The sequence below is a fragment of the Polistes canadensis genome, unplaced genomic scaffold (genome assembly GCF_001313835.1).
Source record: "Polistes canadensis isolate GaletaPanama2010 unplaced genomic scaffold, ASM131383v1 scaffold_59, whole genome shotgun sequence".
Taxonomy (NCBI): domain Eukaryota; kingdom Metazoa; phylum Arthropoda; class Insecta; order Hymenoptera; family Vespidae; genus Polistes; species Polistes canadensis.
The window spans coordinates 510,002-532,393 of record NW_014569606.1 but is presented as its reverse complement, the minus strand read 5'-3'; the positions used below and the strand labels follow the sequence as shown (position 1 = coordinate 532,393).

Below are 22,392 nucleotides of genomic sequence, written 5' to 3'. Positions count from 1 at the left end.
GTCATCTATCGAATATAGAATTGATTAAATATTTATACATGATTTTCGTATATAAATGAACGTGCATAGACATAATAAATGACTATCGCGTGGAAAGAATTAATTCGTTATTTATCTATTTTCGATAACCCAGCATCATTTCTTATTATCTTCAATTTCATAATAGCTATAAAAAGCGTGTGTAAAAATATCGTCTACGTAATTACAATATATATAATTAGTTAATATTTCATTATTAATCATGTTTTGCTTTTGATTTAATATCGACATAAAAACTGTTGTAAAATTTCAATAAGAAGATCGATATTTTCTCCTTTGATTTACTATTATATTAACGTGTTTAGAAAAAACATTTTTTATAATAAATAAATATTTTACTGTTACATACATATATATTTAATAACACAGAAAAAAAGAAGAAATATAACTAGACGTGGTAAAAAGAATGAAAATAAATTGAATACAAACGGTTGCGAAAGGAAATGAAAAATAAGAAATTAGATAGAAAAAAAAAGAAAAAAAAAGAAGGTGCCCTCAGAATTTTAGATAGTAACAACCAGAGTCAGATTAGTCTGAATTGAGTTCCGTCCCGTCTCAATGCGCATCTCGGATTAGATGCACGCGAGGAACGGCTTGCAGATTGAGCTTGAATCGCTAGTCGCGGGAATTTCCATCGACATGACCGGCTCGACCTCTGCCAGTACCCCCCTCCACTTAAGAACAGAGAATAGAAGAAAAATTTAAGGAAATAATTTATGTATATGTATATACATGTTATAAATATCTTTACATATCATTAAATACATGAATGTATATATATATCGAAAATATTATATATGAATATATATACAAGTATAACTATATATAATATACTTAATAATAATATACATATTGCTATGTTGCGTATCGATGAAAAAACAAGATCTTTTTTTTTATTAATATTTATTTTAAATAAAAAAAAAGTTCTTGTCATACATATCCGCGGCATTACAATATGTAGGTATACGTAGAATATTTCTATATATTACTTTATTATATTTATGCCACTAGAGAAAAAAAGAATTATAAATAATATCATATACCCAGGAAAGAAAGAAAGAAAAAGGAATTAAGAGAACTATAAGCGAAAGGAGGTAACGTGGCGTCCTGGGCTACAAAAAGCTCGATCGTCGAATATTTCTGTTATCCTCGGCCCCGTATAGCAGAGCTGCCCTTCTAGAGCAATTATTTGAAGATATCATAAAAGAAGATACCTTCGAAATCCGACCTTTACTCAGACCTTCCCGAGACAATTTCTCGTTGGTAACTAAATGTACCACAGTTTGTGTGTCCCTTCTGCTAGATTGACTCTGGCTGGCTTAATATCGAAACATCAAATATCACATTTGATATTATTATCATCATCATCATTGGGCATTTTTTATCTTTCTTATATATATGTCCATTTTATTTATAGTATTTTATTAATCTTATATTTTAAATCTAATTGTCAAAAGAACACGATACAATTTATGTATAAATTTATTCAAAATGACAAAACGATACGATTCCCATAATTTTATGGTCAGTATTTTAACAAATGATTAACAGGTCGTAGCTCCAAATTGAACCTTATAAACTAACTAAAATGAATTAACTGTTAAATAAGAAAAATATTATAAAATAACAAGCACAAAAATAAAATATCAATAATAGAAAATCTTCTAACTTACAATTAATGTATTTAATTTCAGATCATTGAAGGTTTGTAACTTTCATATTTTAATTAAGTAGACGATACACATTGTAAACCTCAAGAAAGATCCCTTTAGAAATCACGATGAGCCTGAAAAGAAAAAAGTCCGACCACCTGGTCAAATTAGAATGGAATCCCTATAGAAATGATAATATATACGCATACCAACAAGCATCCCTCCTTAGAGGATACAAAGCTGGATCAGTACCTGAATCCATCCGGTTTCGTAAGCGGCAGCGACAACTCTAACCGTTACGCTAACCTAAACTCTAGACAGTTACTATGTATACATATATATATATATACAACTTAGGATAGATTAAGACAGTTAACTTGAATGGTCTGCGAAATAAGGGAATTATAAGCACGATTACCGTTAGAAAATATTTTCCTTTCGATCGATCGTTCCTAAAAATCGAACTGTCGACCTAAAAATAATATGAAAATTATTCGGGTCAAGCTTATTTATCCCAAACCCGTCATCGACATTCTCAAACGTCTATACGTCATATTTTCATAACAGGCACAAGAGGATTTCACTTATTGTTCGTACGCTTCACTTGACGTCATAAAAAGAAATAGTGTGAAAAAGAGAGAGAGAGAGAGAAATCATCTCAGTAAATTAAAAAAAAAAGAAAGACATTTAATTTAAAAATAAAAAAGAAAAGAGAGATAAAACAGACAAAAAGGCAACTGTATTATTATCAATACGAGTCATGACGTTTAAACAATCCGTACAAATTTTCCAGGATCGATTTTAAATCTATATCAAAATAAAATGAAATACAATAATATAATGGAATAGAGTAAAAAAAAGAAGTGAGAGGAAAAAATAACGAAAAGCGTTTGAAATCGCTAGATTATGTAACAACGTCCAACGTCGTGGAATTAACAGCACTGACATGCAACGATGCACCTGTATAGCGATTTTCGTGACGTCGCGGCGATTTGGCGTGTTTAGCAAACGACTTGACGAGTCATTAAACAGAGAACACTGGCAATTAATTATCACGTTTGCGTAATCGCTGCTCGACAGCGATGGAGGCAGGATTGCGCAACTATCGCTCATTCTACTGTACTCTGACCCTCTACCTACCTCCCTTCCTCCCTTCCTCTCATCATCCTCATCCTCATGCTCATCCTCCTCTACTCCTACTTCTACCCCCCCCCTCCTCCTCCTCCTATCTCGTCATCCTCCCGCATCCGCGACAACACCAGCACCCACGGCTTCAACTATGCTAACCTTAATTTTACCTCGTCGTGTCATAAAAGATAATACAATCCCTACTCATCATTTATAAGGAAAATAAAGAAGGAAAAGAAAAGAAAAATGTTTAAAAAAGAAAAAAAGAGACATTACAATCATTATATCCGATACTGTGTTAATTATCAAAACCAGAAATAGACTGGTAATAGAAATAATGGTATATATCTGGTGTAAATCTTAACCGAATATAATTGGTTGTTGAATGTTCATTTATGACAAGATATATAACGTGTTTTTGTACAGATAATAGAGTATATGAATAATTAATTTTTAACATAGATTTTATGTTTCATAGTAATTCCAAATATATTAGCATATTTGAATCTTGTTTTAATTATAATTTTGATTTATATACTTTTTTGTCTGCCGTCGAGCAGAGATGAATTAGATGATAAAATAATCAATTAAGACTACATATACATAATACATGTAATAAAGCATCAAAGAAAATATGTTTTATCATAATAGTTGAAAAAATAAAAATCGGACACACACACATTAGCGTCGTCTACCTCCGCTGCTTCTCGAGGGAAAACGAAAAAACGAAAGAAAAAAAAGAAATAACTTTGAGAACTACTTAATAATTAATTCTACGTAAAAGAAGAAGAAGAAGAAGAAGAAAAAAAAATAGAAAAAACACCTGGCACATTTGAATAATTTTCTAACCTTCGATCAAACGACATACTTAAAATTCCAACCGATTTGATTTCCTTTTCGTGTCTTGGTTTTTTTCCACATACTTTTTCGTAACATTAATTAAACATGTCTTACGATCAAATCGGTATTGAGTAATAAGGAAAGAAAGAGGGGTGGTATTTGTGGGGTGAAAGTTTAGGAAAAAAAAATAATTACGTTAGATTTACGTTGAGGAACTTGGCAAACGATGAAAGTGACAGAAAGCACGTAACCAAGCGTGAATTGCGCACGCTCGTTTATTCATTCGTTCGTTCGTTCATTCGTTCGTTCGTTCGTTCATTCGTTCATTCGTTCATTCGTTCATTCGTTAGAAATTACAGCCGATCCCGCATTTTAACCTTACGGCTCGCACGTGCTCGCCGGCGTGGCACGCTGTGTTCCACGCGTTCGTACGCATGCTTAATTGCATGATCTATTTGCAATCTCATTATGCAATACGCTCCGATTATTCAGTTTGGTTCGTAAACGTTAAACGCTCATTCATAATCCTTTGTAATTCTAATTAATGATAAACATAAATAACAAAACAAATAAAATATATTATATGTAATGTGTTGCTTCTAAAAATTGTCGAAATTAAACATTAAATATTGTGCGATAATTGTTATTATTTTTTTAAGTATAACTTGTTATATCATTGAATTTTAATGTGTATCATAAATTAAAATAATATGTTTCTACAAATTGTAAAAATAAAATATTTAATATTGTTCTACGTGTTTCATTATATATAAGAATAATTATGATGAATCTTTCATACAAATCATATAAGTTATATTATATAATGAATTTATGTAAATGTATATTTTTTTATATACTATAAAAATTAATATCTATATATACCATGTTATAGAAAGATTATCATAAATGTTATTTTATTTTACGTGAAGAACTTCTATTATATTTAATATATTATATTTATCTGTAAACACAACACAATTTAAAACGATATTGTTTGATTACGAGCCAAGCGTATAATTACACAAAATGATGTGTAATTGGTCATTAAATAAAAATACAATAAGTATATATTGAATATTTCCTGAAATATAAATAAAGAATAATAAAAGAGACATAATAAAAGGACAAAGTCGTGGGTGTAAATAAAATGTTATTTTAAGGTAAAAAAGGTATAAAAGATAAAAGAAATGGATATGCCATTACAACGTGGTTTAGTACAAATACAATAGTTAGTCTCTTTGGAAACGTCATCATTGTTGTTTAAAAGAGAAAAAGGACGGGAAAGAAAAAATCTGATACATAAAGAGAGAAAGAGAATAGTGTGCGAGGGAAACGGAATTCGAAGAAATTCTGAAACGACATCCGAAGGAATTACTTTGATAGCCTCCGCAGTCCGTAAAGGCAGGGAGGTATGTAAGAGAAGAGACAAGGAGCCTATAGGTATTATAAATCAAGGAAGAAGGTCCGTGAAAGGAACGCTGCTGGCGTTCGACGACGAAGGAAGAAGGAAGAAGCTGCGCGTGGTAAGAGTTGGAAAAGGACAACGGGGTAGGGGGGATGAGAGATAGGGGAGGTGGAGGAGTATGGTCATGGTCGTACATCACCCTTGGTATTTACGACGTACCATCGTAAATCAATGATCGCACGAACAACGCGGTTCGACCAAATTCCTTTCCCTTCCTTCCGACCATTCCGACGCTTCCTGTCCACGAGTCTGTTCAAAAGACAGAGAAAGACGGAACGAGAGAAGGAAAAAAGAAAAAAGAAATAAGCCACTTCGATATTCCTCCCCATTTTCGATAGGATCGATGACGATCGATAATCTCTCACGACAAATCGCCGACACAAGAGCACCAAAGCCACACACGACCACCAAATTTCGCGTACATCCAAATTCGAAGATTCGAATGGCCGATTATTCCAAGCCCCTTCACATGTAAGAAGACTCCTCCTTTCTTTTCCTCCTTGAATACCGATTTGTTCTTCAGCAAATTCACTCTTGTATAAGGTGACCATATGTACTATTTTTATCAATACAGTACTGGTTTTTAACCATTGGTTCTGGTTAGTTATGAAATGTAATCAATAAAATTTAGAAACTAATAAAAAAAAGTTTGATTAAATAATAGAAAATCAAAAAGAATATATATATAGGAGACATGATCGAGATCACAACACAATTCTCAAACCTAGGAACTAGTTTTATGCCCGTACATAAACTGAAGCGTGTTGAAATTCTAAGTATATACTCATATTAAATATTTGTTGTTATTATTTGCAAAATTACTTTCATAATCTACGCTATATTACAGTATGAGGTAATGTGTGTTAACACACTTGTTCTGGGTAATCTATGAAATATTAAATCGCTTTAGAAAATTTCTGAACTATATAAAAGATTATTTATTCGTGAGCAATCTAAGAAAAAATAACATGTATAAAGCGCATAAAAATTTAGCTGTTGAGCACTTGAAATCGCTGAAAAAAGAAAGATCATCAATTTGGACTATGATTACAGAAATGAATTTGAGTCAACAAGTTTTAAATTACAGTTTTCTGTTACAAATCGATTGTTGTTTGATGCCATGAAAATAACTCAAATTCTATTCCAATAAATGACAAACTTACATTTTATACCACTAAAAATGCTCATCCTTAGTATTGTTAACGTCGATAGACCCTATTTTCGAAGATTTTACAAAGGTGGTCTGTTTCGTATATATGAGAATAAAATATAAAAGATGGGTTTCTAGGAAAGAACAGTAGGAGTCTTGTAAAATTCGAGCAGGATATTCAAAAGGACGAAAATTCAAGCGTAACATAGATTTGGGTAACTGACAATAAGGGCAATGAGTAGCAGTTGATATCCAGAGATTTGGTGCAAGGAGAGAAGAAAAACGACAATAAACGAAAAAGCGAAGGAAAAAAAAAAGAAAAACGAGAACAAGAGAAAAACTGACGAAAAAAGGGAAAACGTTTAGTTGATTCAGAGAGAAAATAGTTCGCTTGACCATATGGATCTAGGGTTGGTCTATATTGGGAGAGTTGTTGCCAGGGCCCTTTAAACGTCTTTTAAACCGTGACTTCCAACAGAGAAAAAGAAAGAAAGAACCTGGAAAGGATCGTTTTAACGAGCTTTTCAGACGAGCCAGGTCAAACTGTTTGGTCCTCGATTACGACCGTTGACCACGAGACATTGGCCTTTTGCGGTTTTGTGAAACTTTGGAAAACAAAAGAAAAAAAAGGATATATTATATATATCTCTACCTACTCGTTCCTTTCGTACAAAAGGAAAAGAATAAGACCCTTTCTCAGCATATGGTTGATCCCACATGATCCTAGCAAAATTGTATTACGTGTTTGTAGTTCTTCCACAAAACTTCGAAGACCTTCTAGCAAATCATTCAACATCGAAAAAGATTTTCAAGAGATAGAGAAATAGAGCAAGAATAATCATTTTTCGTCTACAACTTCGTCAAGAACAAGGAATGCAACTTATACAGAGTGTGACAAAATACGTGACTAAAATTTAAGTATAAATTCCTCATATGACAAGAAAAATATATTTTACCACCATAGATCTGGAAATATTTCATTTCTGAGTTATAACACTTTCGAGTACGATGACAATGTACTACTGTTATGATTATTTGATTAGACGTTGGTTATATTATATTCAAATATCTAACCATGCCTGCTGAATTTTGTATTATGCTGAATTTATTTTTAACGCCCCCAAATGGATTATCATACTCGCAACCACAAATAGCTGTAAATTAGGAACTCAATGAAAAGACGAATTGAGATCTGTATTCAGACAAAAAGTAGGCAATTTCTGTTAAAAAAATGTTGACAGAGTGTATCATAGTCCCAGCAAATAAACATTAATCATTTGAAAGCCCGTGTCGATAGAACCTATTTCTCTTTTTCTCGTATAAAGAATCCATTAGTGAAATTTAACCGTTTCTTTCTCTTACACCCTATATAAAAAGATTTCTATTGGAATAACTAGATATTGAGTAAATCAAGTAAAAGAATTCGATCTATAACTTTCTCCTCGTCAACTTTTCTACGACTTTCTCTTCACCGAACATACTTGAAGGTTTAGCAAACGTTATTCATCGTCAGCCGAAAGTTCGTCCCTCCTCCTTCTCCTCCTCCACCTTCTCCTTCTCCTCCGCCACCTACGCCTTTTTCACGCCTCTCACTTATTTTAATTTATGAAACTCACGTTCATTCGAAAAAAACTCTTAAGAAAGAAGAAAGAGAACGAGATAGAGTAAAGGGATGAGAGATTCTTCCTTCACACGACAAATGGTGAGCGTGCGAGCTATCCCGATGAAAGGAAACTTTGCTGTAGAAACGGCACGAAAGAGTCAAAAACATCCCTCGAATGGATCTTCTCGAAAAAGAACTATAAAAGTACAATGAGGATACGAAAGGAAGACGCCTTCGTTCTTTTTAACCCTGATGGGAAGGGAAAGGGCGCCGGAGAAAAAGATAGAGAAAGAGACAACTGCTCTCCTTCGTCCGTCACTCGCAGAAAATTCGTGTTTTTCAGGTCGACAGTGAAAAGGACTACAAAGGGAAACGAGAAAAGGGGACAAGGGATGAAGAAGAAGAAGAAAAAGAAGAAGAAGAAGAAGAAGAGGAGAGGAAAGGGGATGTTTCGAGGAAACCTTTTTTTAGAGCCGGCTGAAGCGATTCTGGATAAACCCGTTTTGAACGAGGAGACCTGCAACCGTACTACACATGCTTTTTACTTCCAACAAGGACGATTCCCTTTAGCCCTCTTTCACCTTCGTAACATTCGAAAGGAAAGATTTGGGATGACTCAACGTGACCGGCTACGTAATAGACTCGGGCTACAAGACAAAATAAAAGAAAGGAAAGGAAAAGGAACAAAAGGGAAAAGAAATAAAAAAAGAAACGAAAAATAAAGAAATCACTGACCTGATATAAATGATGACTCCGTTTGCGAATATCCTCTTCCATCCACGTGGCACCGTAACAGAGTGCTGCTGTTGCTGCTGGTGTTGTTGCGCGAGCACCGCATTACCGTTCATCGTAAGCACAACATTGTGCTGCGCGTTAGCACCGTTCTCGTTGTTGTTGTTGTTCGCAACCGCGAGCCTCGTCGTTGAGGTTCGCATCGATTGCTGTTGTTGTTGCTGTTGCTGCACGCACGCACCACTTGCACCACCCGCACCAGAAGAAGCACTACTAGCACTAGTACAAGCACCACCTCCTACCGCACCATTCATCGTCACGCTGTTCGAGCCGTCGTGCGGAGACGTTTGACTCTGACTTTCTGGACTGCTAAGACTGCTGTACGTCGATGACTCCCCGATGTCTGACCTCACCGAGTCACCGGACAAAGAAGAACCAGTCTGCCCTTCATATCCATCCTGTTGTTGCTGCTGCTGCTGCTGTTGCTGCCTAACTTTATCGTCTCTTCTATCGACAACACCAACCTCGTTTGTCTGTTGTCGCACAAAACGCGTCACTCGAGCCTCATTGCTCTCAAGTAAACCCATCCTGTTAACAACATTACCACCAGAACCTGCAACAACGACAGCAGAGGCAGCAGCGGGAACGGTACTGTTTGCTGCGTTGTTGTAACGATGGGAGGAATAAATCTTGAAGTTCGTATCGTCCTTGCTAGCTCGTCTACCGGCATTCTGGGAATATTCATTGCCTAGAATTCTACCAGCGACAACTTGAGTCCTTCCGTAGACGATACCACCGACGTAATCATCCTCTTCGTCGTTCGACGACCTCGTCTGATCCCTTCGAGTATTGCTCGTAGCTACTACCGTCGTCGTCGTCGTCGTCGTCGCCGTATTCGCAGTCGTTGTAATCGCAGACGTGGTTGTCGTTGTTATCGAAACGGCATGATGATCATTAGACCTTTTCAAATTCGCCCGAGTACGGTCAACGGCAACGGCAACGGCAACGGCGGTGGTGGTGGTGGTAATAGCGGTGGTGGTGGTAGTGGTGATAGCAGCAACGGTGGTGGTGGTGGTGGCGGCGACGGGGGCTGCAGCCGAGTTGGCGGTTTTGGCGGGAAAGCAAGAAGCCGCCGTCGGGAGATGTGTCGGAATGACACCTCCGGCAACGTAAGCCGTCGCCGGCTGATGCCTCGGCGATGATAGCCGATAGCCGGCCGTGGTCGTCGCGACGGCCGTGGCGGCGGCTGTGGCGGCGGCATTTTGACCACCCACCGCCGTGGCGTAAGCAAAGTTCTCCCCCGAAACGTAAACCAGAACGCTCCCACCACCGCCGTTGTTTTGCTGCTGTTGATGCTGTGGATTTTGAAGATGTTGTTGTTGCTGCTGATGCTGATACTGCGGGTGCTGTTGCTGAAGCTGAAGCTGCTGCTGCTGCTGTTGCTGTTTCTGTTGATGATGATGATGATCGTGGTTCGGGGGAGCAGGGTGCGTGGACGGCTGCTGCTCAGGCTTGCCGGCCATGGTCCAGGTCCAGCGGTGCTACAAGGAACCCCGACATCACTGGAACGCACGGCGCACGCCTACGTTTAGGTACCACTAGAAGATTATCGTTGCTGTCGCTTTGACGCATCCTCCGTCGAAAAAGAAACGATCACGCCTTTACGACCGGCATCAGACGAAGAATGACGAGATTACCTACTTTGCTTTCCTTCCACGTTTCGGGTCTCCTATTCTCTTCGCTACTATTAATCTTCTTATTGTTGCTTCTGCTGCTACTGTTCTTGCTATTGTTACCACTAGTGCCACTGCCACCACTGCTAGTACCGGTGTTACCGCTACCCCTACTATAACTACTACTACTACTGCTGCTGCTGCTGCTACTGCTCGTACTATCGGAGCGGCCGTCGTCGTAGCACGACATCCTCGGCGGAAGAGTTACCTGTCCACGCGATGATATCCAGGACGATAGATTTAAGATTAGCTTCGAGGTTACAACGAAATCGCACTTGCACGACACACACGCGCCCCAAACCTTTTCCCTTTCTATCTATCTCTATCTCTTTCTCTCTCTCTCTCTCTCTTTATCTTTCTATTTCTATCATATCAACCTTGAAACGTGTTGTCCTCTTCGCACTCCTCCCCATTCATAAGAAATCCATTGACGATTTCAAAACTATTCGATCGATTGACAAAAATCCGAAGTATTAATAACACTCGCGCATAGTTTTAGACGAATAAAAATAGAACAATAGAAGACGACAAAAATTTCCATATCTCGTCTAATGTAAGCTAAATGATGTTAGCGCTGTACCGGCTAGAACGCGCGCACGCTCTGTCTCTCTCTGCCGGTAAACGAGCTTGCGTACGCTGCTGTGAAAAGACGCGCGCGATAGCGAGAGAGAGAGAGAAAAACACTACTACGCCTCGGCTGGTTCCAAGGCCGTGTGGCGTATCGTCTCTCCACTTTGTCTATCTTTTCCTCCTCGAATGAAAGGGCGCAATCTTGCCTTGATATCGATGACCGGCAATGAACGAACAGACACGACACGACCGATCGTAGCGACCTCGATCGTGAAGGACGCCTCTCCGTACTGACAGACGCGTGCGTCTGCTACGTGTATATATGTATATATATATATATATATGTATGTATAATGTGTATATATATATGCAAATATACAAGTTAAAATCACTCTCTTCCAAAGAAACTATACGTGGCAATCCTTCTAATCGAACTACTACTCGCTGCAAGCCGGCTTTACGATATCGTACCGTTTCACACACACGCTGACCACTTACACAACTGGTCACATTACTGTTATTACTATACTACTACTGCTGCTACTGTTGTCGCTGTTACTACTGCTACTGCTAGTGCTACTGCTGCTGTTGTTGCTGCTGCTGCTGCTACTGCTACTGCCGCTGCTGCTGCTGCTACTACTCGTCGAACGAACGAACGACACTCGTTCGTGTCATCGTGGCCCACTGTCACGGGAAACGAGAGAAACCGCTCTCCGCATCGAGAAAGGAGACTCTCCCCTCTTCTTCTTCTTCTACTTCTTCCTCGCTCCTTGTCGCCCTTCTTCTACCGATCCTCCTTCTCCTCCTTCTCCTTCTCCTCTTTACTCACTCACACTCTCTCTCTCTCTCTCTCTCTCTCTCACTCTTCCTCTCTTATCCCTTCCACGTCAGCATACACGAAACGACGTAGATCATTCCCTCGCGCGACTTCACATAGAACGTTTGATCGCTCGCTAGTAAGCAGAACGGTGAGAGAGAGAGAGAAGGAATTAAATTCTCGATGCCACAGAACGCCGTTTGTTTTACGTTAAATCGCACGGCCGGACGAACATCGTGTTATGACGCTGTGTCATTGTCGCAGCAGCAGCAGCGGAGCAGCGGCAGCACCACCACCACCACCACCACCACCACCACCTCCTCCTCTTTCTCCTCCTTCTCTTCTTCTTCCTCCTCCTCCTCTTCTTCTTCTTCTTCCTTCTCCTCCACGTCTTTCTTCTCCTCCTTCACTTCCACCACCGACACGATCCACCACCAACACCACCCGGTTCCACCACCGCCACTATTTTACCACCACTACCACCGCGAGCGCGCTACCACGGGTTAACTTAACTAACCCTCTTCTTCCGCGGATTCGAGAACACCTGCGCGGCTACAACGCAGCAGCACTCCTCGATTTTCCTTCCTACCCTCTTCTCTTGCTCTACCTTTCTATCTTACTTCTCGATCGCGTGCCTCTTCTTTCTCTTCTTACTTTATTATTTCTTTTTATTCTCTTTTTTATATTCTTCTCCTTCTTTTCTCTCACGTTGTTACGTTGCCATTTTATGTTTCTTCTTTCTACTTCGATCCGCTCACGAAACATAGGTATATATCAACACATTTGTGTATATATTTTTGTACATATACATACATATATATATATCTATATATACATATGTATACACATATAGATATATATAGATTTAGATATCACAGTCGGTATGGAATCGTCCTTGACGCTTGTTCCTCGTCGACTCACCCTCCTTATCACTTTACACCAAGGGACGCGCTCTCCGAGCAGGACGACAATCGTGATTCCATTCCGCGGATGCTATGCGTACGCTGTTTTCGCGTAACTGATATTGAAAAAATATGGCTCCCTCCGCATACCCAGAAACCTTTGCGGCATCTCGGCGGCTGCCTCTTGGTGGCCGCTTGCTCCAATCTTACGATACATCGTAAAAACGTTGACCCAAGATTGCACTGCCATCTATGCTCTTCTTCTTGAACCCCCCCTTCCCCTCAACCGAACTACCTTTCAACTTAATACCACGTGACATGTACCGCTAAAATTCGACCACGAATAATCCCGACTAATATTATTATTCTTGTGTAATCAAAAACTACTATAAAATTCGACCTCTCGTATATATATGCGTGTATGTATATGATATATTAGTGGTACTTTATGAAAACCGTTAATTCGTGAAATGACTAGCTAAATTCTGATATAAATTCATATATTAAGTAGTTAAAATATGTAATTCTGCCTTCTAAGAAGCGAGTAGTTAAAGTATGAAATTGAAATTTAATTCGTAAATTAAATCCGATAAAACAGCACGATTAATACAATAAAACATTGTTTTTCAAAGTACAGGATGAAATAAAAACGTATCACTTGTTATAGAAAAACAATTAGATTTTAAAGATGGATCAAATTTCAATCTCATACTTCAACTATTCTCTCGCCTTTTGTAAATTCATATATATATAGGTTTTTATCTATAAAACTATTAGTTTTAATATATAATAAAACTCTTTTTATATGCTTTCCCAAAAACGCTTAGTTATTTCGAGTAAAACCACGACTTAACTGAATTATATAATTTAACGGTGACATATACACATAGACGATTGATTAGAATTGTTTCGAAGATTTTTAGGGAGAATTAGGTGATGAGTGTATATCAAACGCAAACAAAGTTATCACTTATACGTTATGCTTCGTCCAATTTATTCAGATGCTTCAAAAAATGACTAATCACCAATTTGTCTATAATAAATAAGGTTACAAGAAATATACGACTATTCGTTTGCAAATCATTATAGTTATAGCTTACTGTAGTAGACGACCGTGAAGTGATAAACATACTTTTGCATATGATTAAATTATGCGAATGTATTTAAACTGTACTTCTTCTTAACTTCCTTCATCGATTATGCTAATTGTGGAAAAGACAAGACTGTAAAGTACGCAGCAAAGTCGATGCGCGATCGAATAAAAATAGTCGACCAATGTCTTTTTATTTATTCTTTTTTCTTCTTCTTCTATCCTTCAATACCGTCAATGTTAAAGACATAATTATCGAACAAATAAAACTAAAAAAGAAATTCATTATCTGCAACTCGATCTATCTTCATACTAAAATCAGCGACACTAAACGCACACGTTGTTCTTTCACTTATAAATCATACACAGATAAATGACACGTCTCCGTGCACATTTTAATCTTCATTTTTTTTCTCTCTAATTATACTGATTATGGATTAGACGAGAAAAAGGTTTAGATAATACCGTTTCATACGACGCACACACCGATGAGTCAAAAATCTCGACTCACCTTTTAAAACCAATTGTATTTTTTTAATATCCGTCGAAAAAACAAATACTTCAGGTATTCTGCTTCCTAAGTGTTGATTATTCTTATAAACATACGATATAAGAAACGATGTCATGATATTACACAAATCAAAGTTTTACGCACGCGCAATTGTCCATACATACAGAGGAACGTAATTCATTGCTGTCTTTCTCTCGCTCTCATTTCTTTCTCTTTCTTTCCTTTTTTTTTCTTTCACATTTTTTCTTCTTCGCAACTTTTATTCTTCTTAGATCACGAGTTTTCTCGGAGGCGCATGAATTGAAATACTATTTATATGGAATAATGTCCATTATTATTATTATTATTATAATTAATATTAATATTAATATTATTATTATTATTATTATTATTATTATTAATATTATAAGCTGCTTTCGGATTCCTAATGCCACATTTTCAATGTTATCGCATCTAGCGATAAACTTTACTATGACGACACTTTATTATTTTATATCGAGACAGAGATAATTACAAATAGATAAAACCCATTAATATTGAACTAAATTAATGACAATAAACGGATTTTACATATTTTAAGACAAATCATTTATATATATATATATCATCGACATGCGGTCTTAACAAGATAATTACGTTTACCACCGCTTACTTAATGAGAATCATCAAGTCCGATTGCAGAAAAAAAACCGATTCGAAAATTGCTATGAAGTTAGATGTTATGTTGAATCACACATTATTGTTTACTTTCTTTTATCGTTCCATTTAGTGATAAGTATACTTCATTAGCGATTACCTACAGTAAGCATTTACTACCAGATTCAAGTTGGCATTGTCTTCCAAAATGTACAATGCTTTGATATTTACGGGATGACGGATAAGTAAAACATTGAATGTACCTCGATGACACGCTCTCACATCAGTCCATGATTTGTGTTGTTTTAGAAATTTTTTTCTGTTACAGGGCCGTACGCGTATTCAAATATACTCAAGTCGTTTTTTGTTCATTTTTGATTTTCCTTTTTATTTAATTTTTTGGGGTTTTTCACTGCGGTCGAAGGATACTCTTATTTTTTAATACCCGTCGTTTTTTCTTTCCATTTTTATTTATGTATGACTCAGAATCGAACGAATGGGACAAAAGTTTGAAATGAGAAAGTGGCCATGTTTATTAAGATCTGCGTAACTAAGCTTAGTGCGTGGCACATTGGACCCGCGATGGACCTCCTTGATCTTCCTCATAAGCTGGTCGTTGGTCTCTCCGCCTGTGCTCAGTTTCAGGGTCTAAATCGGTAAGTATAACATCCTCGGCACCATCCGGAATTAAAACTTCTTCCCTCGCCGGTAAACATTGCTCGAGAGTCGGAATAATAGTAGGATTGATAGATTTCGGGAAATTGACGATAAACTGAATGATAAGTTTGCCATGCGTGAATGGATCCTTGTGAATTGGCATACCCTCGTTTAGAATACACTTAACATCACCGTGCTTCGTGACCATACCGGGAAGCATAGTGATAACCAAATCTCTACCATCCAAAGTACGAATAACTTTCTGAAAACCACAAAGTGCTTCCACCAATTCTAAATGCATTCGCATTATTAAGTCGTGTCGTGACCGTCTAAAATTACAAAAAAGATAACACTAATTAATACCGAATCATCGAAAAATACACGACAAAAATTAAAGTGAAAATAACAGTTAATAATGTCCTTACTTGAATACATCGTGTTCTTTTTCTTCTAAGAGAATAACAATATCGCCTGCTTCCAGCTCAGGCTCTTGATCTCCTTCACCATTAAAAACTATTTTTTGTCCGTCCATCATACCTGGATCAACGTGTACCTCTAAAATTTTCCTGTCTCTCACAGTCTTCCTTCCCATACATTGCTTACAACGATCACGCGGATTGATGCGTTCACCCTGACCTTTACATTCAGAACACATCGTTTGCATGTGTTGTAACATCCCTGGCCCTAATTGTTGTATCTGGACCTGCATGCCACTTCCATGGCATGATGTGCACTGTTCTACAGAACCTTTTTTACCACCAATACCTACATACAAAATAGATTAATGTTAGAAAAGATAAAATTAATAAAATAAATATAATATGGCAATTTATCGATAAATATTTACCTTCGCATTTATCACAAATAACATTTTTTTGTAATGCTAGTTTACGAACAGTCCCATTATAAAGTTCTTCCAATGATACAGAGAGCTGATGTATAACATCCTGTCCTTTTCGTTCTCTCCTTCTACCACGTCCCCCGCCAAAAGCTCCACCAAAGAACATATCAAAGATATCCATTGGAGAAGAGAAACCATTTCCTCCCATTCCACCTTCTTTTAAAGCTTGCTCGCCACCTTGATCATAAATGCGTTTCTTCTCGGGATTTGATAATACTTCATAGGCTTGGGAAATTTGCTTAAACTGAAATATGATTAAAAGTTACTAATTTTAACTACACATATTGTTATTATTATATATTCTATGAAAATTTACTAAAATTTAAGTTACTATTCGCATAACGGTTAAAAAAAGTAAAAAGAAATAGATAATAACCCTTTCTCCTTCATTAGGATTTTTATCCGGATGATATTTGAGTGCAAGTTTTCTGTATGCCTTCTTTAAATCCTCCGGAGAACAATCAGGCTTAACGCCCAAGACATCATAAAAGGTAGTTTCTTTCACCATTTTGTCTGGATAATGTTCTTCGATATAGATACCAATAAATGCGAAGTATTACACAACTGTTCCTGCTAGAAAACAACTAAATAATATTACAATGAATTACATACATTACATTATTTAATTATTAGTATAATATATTAATATACCCGTATTTAGAAATCTATTTACTAATCATTGTTAAGTTGAATTGAATTATTCATTTGTATCAAAACTTTACAAGCTGATTTGCATAACAAATAGATTCAAGGAATTAATAATGTGATCTAATCAAAAGTCGGTATAACTATTATGAAACATTAATATGTATTGCATCAGAGAGATGGGTAAGAATTTAAAAATGATGACCTTGAGCTTAAAATTTCATAAACTTGTACAATAAATAAATAGCAATCACATTAAACAAGCAGTCAAGGAAATCCTTAATAAACACTTGGTATCATCTTGAAAAACAATGGTAAAAAGTAATCAAACAGGTTTCCGAATTCTAACCTTACAGTTCCTACTAAATTAGAATTTGAAAATATGAAGACATTAGAATAAACGAAAATGAATACATTAGATCTCTCTGTCGACTAACAAAGTAATTCAAAGTTAATAACTTTTTTCGAGATCTATAATGAAGGAAATATATTTAAGCTGTTGGCGTAATTTCTAGGCTTCGTAATCCGATAAAGTAGAAAGAAAGGGAAAAACTAAAAAAAAAAAGTGAAACAGCACAATAAGTTGGCGTAGTTTAATGAGAGGATGACACGTCAGACGTATCTGCAACGAACACAGTGTCGTCGTAGATAATAAAGGTATAAGTAAGAAAAGATAGAATAAAATAAAATAAATATCACTTGTAACGTATGATTCTCTTACTGCCAATAGAAATATCTAGCAACTACATGCCGTCCATGTGGACAATCCAACAGATCTGATTTCAAAATGGCGACCGAGGAAGACTAACGCGATATAAAATAATAAAATAACGCAGAGAAAGAAATTTTAAGATGCTTCCGATCAGAAAAATGCGGGATAATAAATAATCCAATTTTTCAAATATAAATAATAGTACATAAATATGACTTTACGTTTTCTAGATCCTTCCTTTTGCACAAACGTTTCATAGAGCAACGAACGAACGACGTGAAGGAAGCAGCGCTTCGTTCCGAAAGACTGAAAGAGCGAGTGAAATAGGAGAGTGAGAGAGTGAGAGAGAAAGACAGACAAAAAAACACAAAAGTCTCATAAGTTATATCCCAATAGATAAGTAAAGGAATACAAAAAAAAATTCATATGAATTTAACGTTTAATCATTCGATTTCAAATTTACTAAAAGCCATTTAATATCATCCGAGTAAAATAACGATTCCTACGATTATACACGCAAGCGCGCATGCGATCAGTCATATGCACGAACTGTACCGACGATTCGTAAATTCGTTCGATACTTGATTTGACGTAGAGAGAGAAGACTCTCTCGCAAGGAAAATCCACCATTTTTCGACGAACTCTTAGGGCGCTAAAGGCACGCTCGACCATTGAAATTTTATCGAGTTTAATATTTTAAAAATGATGAATATTTTCATACGTTTTAACAACTTATATATGTTATATTTAAAAAAGGAAAAAAATAAATAATTTATCACATGATACTCGTACAATCAATCATGCTTTTCTATATTCTATTCATCTATCAGTCTATCTATCTATCTCTTTCTCTCTTCCCCGTAGTACAAGTTCGAGAACCATTACGAAGCAATTTTGCAAAGCGAAAAAATTATGTATGTGTGTATTGACAAAGGAAAATACCGACCTTTAGAGATCCGTTTTATATCCTTTTTACAAAAAATTTGTTCCTTCCGTAGAAAAAAAAAATAAGTATATCCCAATCGATCGCGTGAGTTTGTACGTGAACATTAGTTTTTGTACAAAATATGTGACAAACTAATCGGATGTATTGTTTGATTTTTTTCTTACCTGTATAAGCAGAAAAGTCGCTAAAGGAAGTATAACCGCAGTGAAACACGTCCTCTCCGACCGTGCAATAGATTTAAAGAAACTGTTGTAACGCGTAGCTCTCCCACCAATATCACTGTTCGGAACCGTTCTCGAAACTTCCTAGAAGAGTAATGAACGTCGCTAGTCGAGAGCCAATCAACGTCGTTTAACAATATCACAAACGCTACTAACAATCTAGCGGTCTTTTACAGAACTATTTATGCGATTTTATTTTCTCTATCAATAACGTAGTTTTAAAAGGAACTATTCGATCGATTTAATAGGTTTATGTTCCAAAGTTGTGTGTGTTTGATATTATAATTAATTTTTTTATTTATTATATGCATTTATTAGTTTTTATATTTAAAAAGCAGTGCATTTGCAGTAATATTTTCTAGATTCTAATTATTTGGGAATACTGACTTATGTATAACATTCACTATCATTTAATTTTTGTGGTATGTATTATAAACTTAATATATGTATATTTACTGGTATTGTTTCCTTATCGTTAAAAATACAAAATAATGATATTCACAGATATAATGGCTGGTACTAAAATTGACAGTACTTCTAATCCAGAAGAAGTGGATAAAAAAGAACAATATAATAGAAAATGGAATATGGATAAAACACTTTTACGTACATTTGCTGTAATATCATGCATTAAGGCGTTGTTAATTCCTTGTTAGTAGGTAGTTTTGTTCAAGTTAGGTTATAAGTATTTAATTGATTTGTTTATATAATATTGTCAATGTATATCTACTTTATCGTAAACTCTCATTTTCAGTTATTCCACAGATTTTGAAGTACACCGTAATTGGTTAGCTATAACGTATAGTTTACCTATTAAAGAATGGTATATTAATGCCAAATCTCAATGGACATTAGACTATCCACCACTTTTTGCATGGTTTGAATACACCCTTAGTCAAGTGGCTCGTTTATTTGACGAAGAAATGCTCAAAGTTGATAATTTTAACTATGCTTCGCCTACTACAATTTACTTCCAAAGAACTACAGTTATAGTTAGTGATCTTATGTTTGCATATGGTATAAGAGAGTACGTATACTATATATTGAAACTAAAAATAACTAATTAAAACATAAGTTATAAATGATATAATATTGTTATAGATTAGGCGAAGTATTTTATAAATCTTATAACAGTTACTGCGTTTTTATATTTCTGTCGTTATGCAATATAGGATTACTGATCGTGGACCATATACATTTTCAATATAATGGATTTCTATTAGGCTTTTTATTGTTGTCCATTGCTAATGTTTCAAGAATATGGAATCAGGTACATTATAAATGATATTATGTCAATGTTAGACTATGTATTAATAATAAAAAATACTTGCAGGCATCTATATTACAAGGAGCCGCTTGTTTTGCTATACTATTAAATCTTAAACATATTTATTTATATGTAGCACCAGCGTTTATAGTTTGGTTACTGAAATCATATTGTATGAAAAATGGTCAGTTTATTAAAAGGATTTTTATATTAACAGCAATAGTTACCACTATATTAACACTGACATTTGGACCATTTATATATCAATTACCACAAGTAAGAATGTGAAATATTTGTTTTTTATGTTGTTAGATGTACATATAACAAATTTATTTGATATTGTTCTAAATTAATATGTTATATAGATTATTTCTCGACTGTTCCCTTTTAAAAGAGGTTTAGTCCATGCATATTGGGCAGCAAATGGATGGGCTCTATATGTTACCGTAGATAAGATACTATCTGTTATTTGGAAATATTTAGGATGGATAAAAATAATTAAATCTGCTGTAATGACTGGAGGTTTAGTACAAGAAGAAATATTTCTCGTTTTACCTTCTCCTAAACCTATTATTACATTTATGCTCACTTTTGTAGGAATGCTTGTAAGTTCAGATTTAATATTCTTACAAAATCAAATATTCATAATTCAAAGTGAAAGTTTGTTCAATAATGAAATATATTTATATTAAATTTGTTCAGCCTGCCTTATACATCTTACTATGCAGAAAAGGTGCAGTTACTCCAACAAATTTTGTTAGATGCTTGGTCCTTTGTGCTTTAACGTCTTTCATATTTGGTTGGCACGTACATGAAAAAGCTATCTTGACTGCAATTATACCTTTATGGTAAACAAAATATAATATTACTTTTACAGTAATTATACAAATTAAAGTATGCAACTAAAAGCTAATATTTCTTTTTCAGTGTTCTTGCCGCAGTGGATAGTAATGATGCTCGCATTTACATAATACTAAGTAGTGCTGGACACACTTCACTTTTACCTCTGCTTTACCCGAACAATTTAACCCCTTTGAACATTTTATTATTGTTATTACATATACTTTCGATTAACTTAATATTACGATATTTATTTAAAAAATCTCTCTTATATTTACACGAATTTCTCTATGTAAGCTTACTTCCTCTGGTTGCTGCTTATGAGTCAATACTACACAAATTCTTTTTTGGTGATAATCTACCGTTCCTACCCTTAGCTCTTATATCAATTTACTGCGCGATAGGTATCATTTATTCTTGGCTTTTTTACTATTACTATTTTATATATGTACATGAAAATAACAAGAAAAGAAGAACTAAAAAAGAATAAAAGAAAAAATAACGAAGAAAGAATATATAAACAAAAATTGTTATAAAGAATTGAATGAAAGTAATATTTCACTATATATTTTTTTGGTATAAAATTTTATATAATTATATACCTCTTTCCAATCCTTTAAGAATTTTAACTGATTTTTTTATGAAACTAATAACTAATTTAGTTTTATGAAACTAATAATAATTAGTTAATGAGTTTAACTTAAAAACTTTATTTAAGTGAATTAACCAAATACAAAAATAATGTACAGAAAGAATACGTACATTAAAATTGTATATATTGGTATACCTGTAAAAATATAGGAAATACCCAACTATTTCATGTCTAACAATTGGTCACTCTTGGTTTTATTATTATTTAAATACTTTCTAATATAAGAATCAATTGAATACCAATTAAAGAAAAATAATGCAAAGTACATTTGTATAAACATTAAATACCTATTAACATACTTTGAACATTAAATAATTTCGATCTGATATTCTATTCGACAAAAATTTTTATCCTCAAAGTCACCACTGCAAAAGAACGTTAAAACAAATGTACATTAGTTTAAACAATTACATAAAAACAAAAAATGTTAAAATCAGATTGTTGTAATCATAAATTTAATCGATTAGATGAATTATTCCTTTTTTACACATGCGCAACGTTCAGAAAGTAATATAAACAACTTTCAATAAAAGTAATTACATAGAAGACAAAGGTTCATTTCAACGATAGATTTCGAAGAGGATGGTTCGTAGATCATATATTTCGAACAATTAAACAACAATAGACATTTCTATCAAATAATTAACAATTATTTTAATATTTTAATACACCCTCTTTATATT

The 22,392-nt window shown here is 35.1% G+C and overlaps 3 protein-coding genes across 11 annotated transcripts in view; 1 reads left to right on the top strand and 2 right to left on the bottom strand.

The window, feature by feature from the left end:
* The window catches only part of LOC106785915 (nuclear receptor coactivator 6-like), a 237,998-nt gene extending 226,497 nt beyond the window's left edge, over positions 1-11,501 (bottom strand). For all 4 annotated transcript variants that reach the window (XM_014746742.1, XM_014746743.1, XM_014746744.1 and 1 more), the window contains exon 1: positions 8,613-11,501. In XM_014746742.1, the coding sequence (XP_014602228.1) occupies positions 8,613-10,132 (1,520 nt within the window). In that variant the 5' untranslated portion in view covers positions 10,133-11,501. The remainder of the gene's footprint in view (positions 1-8,612) is intronic.
* Positions 11,502-13,601: 2,100 nt separating this feature from the next.
* Positions 13,602-19,053, bottom strand: LOC106785948 (dnaJ homolog subfamily A member 4). Of its 4 annotated transcripts, none has more exons than XM_014746820.1 (5): positions 18,894-19,053; positions 16,803-16,999; positions 16,373-16,670; positions 15,951-16,290; positions 13,602-15,854 (listed from the first exon to the last, which is right to left on the bottom strand). In XM_014746820.1, the coding sequence occupies exons 2-5, from the start codon at positions 16,932-16,934 to the stop codon at positions 15,425-15,427; spliced, it is 1,200 nt and encodes a 399-aa protein (XP_014602306.1). In that variant the 5' UTR covers positions 16,935-16,999; positions 18,894-19,053; the 3' UTR covers positions 13,602-15,424. The 4 variants fall into 4 exon arrangements, with proteins under 4 accessions (XP_014602306.1, XP_014602307.1, XP_014602308.1 ...); XM_014746821.1 differs by having other exon boundaries at positions 16,803-17,010; positions 18,894-19,048; XM_014746822.1 differs by having other exon boundaries at positions 16,803-16,996; positions 18,894-19,048.
* Positions 19,054-19,161: 108 nt separating this feature from the next.
* Positions 19,162-21,872, top strand: LOC106785947 (probable dolichyl pyrophosphate Glc1Man9GlcNAc2 alpha-1,3-glucosyltransferase). Of its 3 annotated transcripts, none has more exons than XM_014746817.1 (8): positions 19,162-19,372; positions 19,455-19,601; positions 19,705-19,977; positions 20,052-20,220; positions 20,284-20,493; positions 20,583-20,822; positions 20,920-21,065; positions 21,145-21,872. In XM_014746817.1, the coding sequence occupies exons 3-8, from the start codon at positions 19,874-19,876 to the stop codon at positions 21,545-21,547; spliced, it is 1,272 nt and encodes a 423-aa protein (XP_014602303.1). In that variant the 5' UTR covers positions 19,162-19,372; positions 19,455-19,601; positions 19,705-19,873; the 3' UTR covers positions 21,548-21,872. The 3 variants fall into 3 exon arrangements, with proteins under 3 accessions (XP_014602303.1, XP_014602302.1, XP_014602304.1); XM_014746816.1 differs by having other exon boundaries at positions 19,165-19,372; positions 19,455-19,605; XM_014746818.1 differs by lacking the exon at positions 19,162-19,372 and having other exon boundaries at positions 19,455-19,609.
* Positions 21,873-22,392: the final 520 nt, after the last annotated feature.